General features: G+C 28.8%; 2 protein-coding genes across 2 annotated transcripts; both read right to left on the bottom strand.

Moving 5' to 3' along the window:
* Positions 1 to 575: 575 nt before the first annotated feature.
* Positions 576 to 1,299, bottom strand: LOC114381089. The gene has a single exon (XM_028340272.1). It carries the CDS (start codon positions 1,261 to 1,263, stop codon positions 670 to 672), a length of 594 nt encoding a protein of 197 aa, XP_028196073.1. The 5' UTR covers positions 1,264 to 1,299; the 3' UTR covers positions 576 to 669.
* A 5,291-nt stretch (positions 1,300 to 6,590) lies between these two features.
* Positions 6,591 to 7,287, bottom strand: LOC114381385. The gene has a single exon (XM_028340628.1). It carries the CDS (start codon positions 7,207 to 7,209, stop codon positions 6,682 to 6,684), a length of 528 nt encoding a protein of 175 aa, XP_028196429.1. The 5' UTR covers positions 7,210 to 7,287; the 3' UTR covers positions 6,591 to 6,681.
* Between the last annotated feature and the right edge of the window lie 831 nt (positions 7,288 to 8,118).

Below are 8,118 nucleotides of genomic sequence, written 5' to 3'. Positions count from 1 at the left end.
TTGGGGACAAAATTTTAGTTTTCATTTTTTAGGGACCTAACTATCAATGCCTAATAAATTCAATGAAGAAAGTAGGTATTTGAGAAATGAAATGTCTATTAACCGGTGTGCCTTTAAGGTATTGGTTAAAAAACTAAAAAGAAAAAAAAAAATTATTGAAATGTGCAAAATTACACTGGTCATAACTTTGTTTTATGTTCTCTTATGATTTTCAAGGACAAAATTTTAATTTTTATCTTCTAAAGACTTAATCTAATAAATTCAATGACAAAAATAAGTATTTGAGAAATGAAATGTCTATTAACTAGTATACCCTTAGGGTAATGTAGAGTGTTGGTTAAGAAATTAAAATTAAAAAGATTTTTTTTACATTTTTTTTATAATTTTCACAATAAATATATTTTTTTAATTCCTTAGTCATTGTTCTATGGCAAGATTTATTTTTAGTGCAGAGGACATTTTAGTCATTCACTCATATTAGGAAATGGATTCTCTACCCTGACTATTATGACTATGTGAGATCTCAATCTTCCAAAACAAATTATATATTTTAAATAGTAATTAACTCAAAAAAGTTTAAACCCTTAAATGATCAAGGTCCATATTATTCATTCAAATGACTGAACACACGAGTCCAAATTAAAGTCTCAAGAACACGAAAACCGAAAATCAACCACTTAATTGTTTAGTATTTATATTTACACAAATTGTTGTTGGCCGAACGAGGTTCCTCGCATTCATGATGGCAGCATGTAGGATGAGTTGAGTCGAGAGGTAATGTCTCCCCAGACCGAAAAACATTAACATAATCGGAGCAAACGACCGAACCATGTCCGCGTACTGTTCCTTCTTCGAAACAAAGTTCTCGTCCCCCATCCACGCGCCGTGTAGCAACGCGCTGCCACCGAGCACCACCCAGAAGAAGCACAGCGACTCCGGCGGCGTTAAAGAGGTCGAGAACGAACACGCGAATCCCAACATCGTGGAACTCAGCAACGCCCACGACGCGAGTTTCACGGCGTGGAGCCCACGCGCCTTGGGTTGTTGTGGTGGTGGGGAGAAGTCGACGGAGAAGTAAACGACGTAGATGAAGGCGGCGAAGAGGAGCATTGGGGTGTCGTTTTTGGTGTAGGCGAGGTAGGTTATGATGCCGCTGCTGATTGTGGTGCTGAGAAAACTAAAGATGTCATAAAGTGGCAGCACGCGCGGGTTTGGCGCGTGGGCGTCGGAGGAGGTGGCAACAGGGAGTAGCGGTGAACTCATAGTAGTGTGGTGTGGAGAAGGAAGGGTTCTTTTCTTTATTTATACGAAGGAAGGAATGAATGAGAATGGGTTCGAATGATGTTTCGTTTTAGGTTCTTAGAAACTCAGACTCTGCTTCCTGGAATTTTCACTTGACCTCGAAAAACTAAATAATTTGTCAAAAATATATATCAAAATATTAATTATAAAAAAAATCCTGACAGTTTAATAAATAATCATTTCTATCAAAAATAAAATTCGAATATTATTTACACAATTATATATCAAAATAATAATTATTTTATTTTTAATGTAATATTAATTTTTTTATTCTTTATAACATTAATTAATTAATAATAATATAAATTAATTTTATAATTTTTGTTTTATTTTTTAGTATGAGTAAAAGAACCGGACTATTGTTTTGGAATAGAGTAGACGGATTAGTTTATGGTTTATCACTTTGGAATGGGGTTGATCACACTGACGTGTGAGTGTGTCTCTGTCACAGTTAAATTTATTTTAGGTTTCAAACTTTCAATGCTTAATTGTAGTAATTTTTATCCCTAGAGTATGTAATTGTCAATTTTAAGCTATATGTAAAAAAATTAATCCTAAACAATAAAATAGAGGATATATATTTTTAGCACTCTTTGAATAACAGAGGATATACATATATGGAGAAATATTACTTAATCCTAAACAATAAAATAAAACTTTTCAAACAGGATGATATATATTTTTAGTGTTTACGAATAGATAAATAGATAATGTTCACTCATTGTTTCTGAAAATAAATGGTTCAGTTTCGTCTCTAATTTATGAAAATGTGTTATATTATATATATAGTCCTTATTTTTATAATTAATTTTTTTTATGAAAGATAAGATTCATATTTAACACATTTTCATAAAAAAATTATGTTAGAAACAATATTCTCATATTTATAAAGACTAAATAAGTACTATAATAGAACCAACTCTTTAACATTCCCTCATAAATCAAATTTGCGCATTTAACAAGAAAAAAATGTACCTTACGAAAATTACATGGTCATATCTAACTTATTTAAAAGAGTAAATCATTTTAGCATGTTAAAAGAGATTTTACATTATTATTCAATCCTAAATAATGATAAATTTTTTAATTATTATAATAATTATTTAAAAAATTATATCAACAATATAATAAAAAATTGTTTTGAAAATTATACTAATAATAATTTTTAATTGATTAAAAATATAATTTTTTATACTAATAATATACGAAAATTAGACTCTATCTAAAATATCTAACTTAATTAGTTCAATGAAACACTCCAAACAATAAAATCTGGTACAACCCTATAGAAATCAATGTCAACATTTGCTTGATAAACAAATGCGCAACAAGCATAAGTTGGTCACTTTATTTTCGGCACTTACTCTGGGTGTTGATGAACCCATTCAATCAAAATTAATTCAAATTGAGATTTGAACAAATCAAAATTTTTCATTGGATTACATTTTTGATTTGATTTTGAAATTCAATCTATTCCAAACTGAAATTATAGAATTTTTTTCCCAAACATACATAAAAAATTAATTAAATACCAAAACATACATATCCCTCCATTATTTACCAAAGATACCAAAAAACACATGTATAAATTTGGATTGAGAGGATCCAAATTTATACTGTATTTTCTCAAAACTTTTGCGAAAATCAATTGAGAATTCAAATTTTCCAACCCAAATTCTCAAAGTGATTTTTTTTATTATTTTTAAGAAAAATTATATTTTTTTAAAAATTCCTGTTAAGGATCCGAATTCTCAACCGATTTTCACAAAATTTCTCAACCCAAATTTACACTATAAATAATAAACACACATGTTTTGGTAAATACCAGGGGATATGTATATTTTGGTATTTAATTAATTTTTTATGTATGTTTAAAAAAATCAAAATTATATACATATACCCTTTTATAAATAAATTTATGTTACTTTTTTTAAGCAAAGTAACATAAATTTATGTTACTACTGTTTACATTTTTATTTTTATATATTTATAAAATTATCACATAATTCATATTTATTTATGAAAAATTTGTTTAATTGAAGATAATTTTTAGTAAGTATTTGATTAAAGGTATGTAAGTATAATTAGTTATATATATTTGAAGCTACTATTAATTGTTTATTGACATTGCACACAAAAAAATAGTTTATTGACTTCTAAAAGATGTTTAATATCTTAAATTATCTTTTACTATGTCTATTATATATATTATCATTTATTTAATACTTTCTCTAAAAAAATAAAAATAAGACTAAAATAAAAAAAAATTAATCTAAACTACTTTAAATTGGATTAAATTTAAATTTTTAATAAAACTGATTGAATGATTAGTTAAAAAAATTAGAGTGATTGAATCAAATGATTTTTCTCTTTAAAATCAATCTAATCCTATTTACAAACACTCCTACTTATTCCTTCATGAAAAAAATGAATTTGTATGCAAAAGTTACTCATGAAATGACCATCTCTAAGTCTAACCACTTTTCTGGATTGCACTCTTTAAATTTTTTAGTTAAATATAATTTTTTTAATCAGTATAGAAAGCTCATTTTATATTGTTTATTTATTTTCACTTATCCAAATATATGGAGAAAAAAAATCTTCAGTTCTTTTCTCCTTATTTTTATCCATTCAAACAATATATTTTCTATTATATTTTTTGTTCTTATATATTTTTTCTATTTCTTTTCTCATTATTTTGCTTGCAATCTAGAGAAAGCAAATGTTGTGAGCACGTGTTTCTATTTATAATTTATCATCTTATATTGAAATGTTCCTTAAATTCAAATTTGATAAAAATAAAAATTATTTATGAAAATTTTCATAAAAATAAAAAATTACAAACAAACTGAATAAGTCAAATCAATCTTTATTTTTTTAACAAACTAAATTCAAGTTTTTAATTAGACTCATTTAAATAAATAAATTATTACCAACCCTTAATACTTGAAGAGGTGAAGTTGTTCAAGCTTTAAAGCCTTTGCCAAGCATCATGGGCATGACTATCTCATCAATTGCGCGAGGAGACCGAATCATGTTCATACCATATCATAAAAATGACATTAGAACACAGTTACTATGTGTACCAAGGAATGGTCAACCTGTAAAAACATGTCTAGTCCATATGGATTTTATCTTCATTATACCAAGTCCTCATGAGTAACTTTTCAGGATAGTGGGTAAGTTTGACAAGTTATCCATCAACCTTTCAAGATCGTCTCTCATGTGTCAATTTTCAGCCACCGAAGAACCAAACTTGTTGATAAGTTTCTCAATGAATTTGAACAAAAGACGTTAATCCATTTTTTCTTACAAGTGAATACTCCTGCACAAGTTATATTCAAAGTGAAGATTGATCCCAAAATGTGTTGTTCTAGGGCGAGAAAGCATAAGAAATTATTTAATATGCAGACAAACTTGTATTATTCTATACGATAATTATATTTTAGATAGATGAAAAGGAAGCAAAATCAATAATCATGCAACCATATTTTCTATTTGACAATGTATTAAATAAAATGTATAAGCAAGATATGAATAAAAAATGCATTATTAGGTTACTTTTTTCTTTTTTCTGTCCTATTCATTTTAATTTATTCAACTTATATTATTACTTCAAACTCTTCAAATCTGTTTTCTTCACTTTTGGATAAATAAACTTTTTGATTCTGGTTGAAGTTGTTTCACCACTTGATGTCCTGATCCCATATTTTACCACCGTAGACTCTCACAAACAAGCTCCACGTCCTACGAATCTCTAACAAACCTACCAATAAATGAAGCAAAATGAATGTGACATATCATGAATAAATGATGATGTAAAAATGAGAAAAAAAAATAAAGCTTCAGGGTCTATAATATTTTAATCTTTGTAATCTCGATCACACATTCTCACAAATAAAAAATCCTAGAACTAAGTACTGACAAATCATGTATTGATTGTTTTAGAGTGAATTTTTATGTCAATTACATACACTTTTAATATATTTTCATTAGTAAAATTTATATTTTGATTTAAGTTATGTAAAGACATGTGTGTAAGAGATTTTATGTGAAAAAAAAATTAAAAATCATATATTTTTAAGCTATTCAAACTTTATTGAGAAGACCATAATCGTGATAAATTTTATACAATCATGATAGATTCTATATTGTCATGTTAGTCACTACATTTGTGGTCACAACCAAGAAATCAATATCAAATATATTTTCGAATAGGATTATGATAGATTTAGTATGATTGTGATAAATTTTGAATGACTGGATTGTTCGCATAAAAAAATTAGACATAAATTGTAGTATGCAATCACTTTGAGCATGATCATAGTGTGTATTAGCTCATCTAAGCTTTTTAATTAGACTTTTGTCTAGGTTTGAGATATACATGATTGCTTGCTCAGCTCAACTAATTAACAAGGCACCAAGACAAAAGTCAAGATGTTTTTGTATCAAAGTTCCTTAATACTCTCCCTAGTAGTGCTGGAGAATCTCCTATCCTTCAATTCCCCAACTCTCTCTTAACTCTCTATTGTTCATTCTTTATGCCTCACAGAAAATGTCACCAAAGTTACATTACCAATGATTACCCCTAAGAAGATACACATCTCTAAAGTTTGATGAGCTATGAAAAGTCATCGAATTTAATAACCTATGCCGAGCTCGTTAATATTTGAACTTTTTCCCAACAACACTTCTTCGATTTTGGACCATGGCCCAGCCCGATATGGTCCATGAAACTAAGTAAGGCAACAAAAGTTTCATGTATTAAGTTTTGTTTGTATAAATTTGTCTGTAAGTATTTATAAAAAAAAGTAAAAATCTCTCTCAAGCTAAAATCAATTTATATATTTAATTTTTATAAAAAATTCTTGCATATAATTTTTTTAAAAGTTAAGACACATAAGTTAATTTTAATTTTATGAAAAAAGTTTAATTTTTTTTCTTTTTTAATAATTGTTGCCCAAATATAATAAATAACTTAATTAAAATATAATGTATGTTATCAATCTTCTACTTTTCACTTTGATTTATAATGAGTTAACTTTTAAAATTTACATGTATGACGTAATACCTTCACGATTAAAAAGAACACAAAAGAATATCATTAGATGATCAACTTAATTTTTAGAGATCACAAAGTATCGGCTTGTAAAGAACACTTTAAATTCCAATCACATTTTCCATATATCTTTAGTTATCAAAAATATTTTATTTTGTTTGGTGTTTAATTATAAGATAATATTATTATTTCCGCCATTTTCTTTATTACATTACAAAAAACCAACAAGTAGCAAGTTGAAAACACATCTTTTCATTATAAACAAATACACGTAAATGAATTCAAACAAAAAAAACCCTCAATCAGTCAATCATTACACATTATACATCAACCTTAGCCTCTGTTAATATTGGTTTATAATCATAATCATTATAGCAGCAAGTATCATTATTGGAGCAAGCACTAGTAGTAGCACTCTTGTCACCCTCCCAAATGAAGTACACATAGAAAAGAAAGATGTTGCCACTAATCACAAGCCCAAAGAAGAATGAAGACTCGAGGAAGCTCATAAAGGTCGAAAACTCGCACGCAAATCCCAACATGATGGTGCTAATCAAGACCCAAATGATGATTTTAACGTTGCGTTTAATATTATGGGAATTGGATGATGAAGATTTAGGTAGGGAGTGGTACAAGCGAAAGCAATAATCCAACAAGAAGGAACCAAAGTAGACAAAACCCACGAACACTACGGTGGGAGTGTCGTTGTTGTTGTGCGCGCGGTAGATTGTGACCACGCTGCTGATTGTCATGTTGATGAAACCAAAGATGGGTAACACACTACGAGGCTTTTGGGGTGCATGATCGGAATAGGTAAGAGGCAGAAGGTGAAGTGATGAAGAAGTCATGATGATAGTTGTAAGTGGTGTATCTCAATTTTTGATTAATTGGGTTTTTGATGGGTGATGGAAATGTTGGATTTGATTTCACTTAAATGTTAGAGTGGGGTAGTGGTTTTTCTTGGAAAGTGAGGGGGAGGGAGATGTTTCCATTGTGCTTCGTTTCGTTTCATTCTTGGAAATTAACATCCACTTACATTTCTTTTGAAATATTGACACTTTGAATAACGAATTTGCTTGGAAGTTTCGGTGGACCCATATCGATTAAAAAGTCTTGCATGAAAAGAAGGATATTGGAGGGGAGTTGATATTCCCACTATATTTCCAGTACCATTTTTGCTATTTCCACTATCAGTGTAGTGGGAATAAAAAAAGTATCTCTCTGCACATTTTCTCAACCCCTTCCCCCATTCTTCTCACATCTCTTTCCCCTTCTTCTTGCATTGTGATTTTTGTTTTGTTTTGGAAAATACCATAATAGAAGTACAATTTAGTTGTGATTTTCAATCGAAAACACAATAGAATTGCACTTTCATTGTTTTATTTTTTTGTTTTGAAAAATAACACAACAAAAGTACTATTTTGCTGTGTTATTGGATAAATAACACAATAAAATCATATTTTTGTTGTGTTGTTTTTCAAAACAAAAAATAACACAATGATGCTATTAGTAAACAACAAAAGTACTATATTAGACACAACGGAATGATGTTATTAGTAATTTTTTCACCTCCAATTGCATAGCGGAAATACAATTCAATGGTATAATTTTTTAGGTGGCAGTTTTGGAATATGGGTAAAATGCACCCACATGGGTAGTGCCGTTAGCAAAAAAGGTAGTGCTATTAGTAATTCTCTAATCGGAGTACTATATTAGACACTTTATGTTACTCCGTCGAAAGTAAGGGTGGGCTGGGC

This window comes from Glycine soja, chromosome 13 (assembly GCF_004193775.1).
Source record: "Glycine soja cultivar W05 chromosome 13, ASM419377v2, whole genome shotgun sequence".
Lineage (NCBI taxonomy): Eukaryota > Viridiplantae > Streptophyta > Magnoliopsida > Fabales > Fabaceae > Glycine > Glycine soja.
The sequence above is the reverse complement of the archived record's forward strand: the minus strand, read 5'-3'. Positions and strand labels throughout refer to the sequence as shown.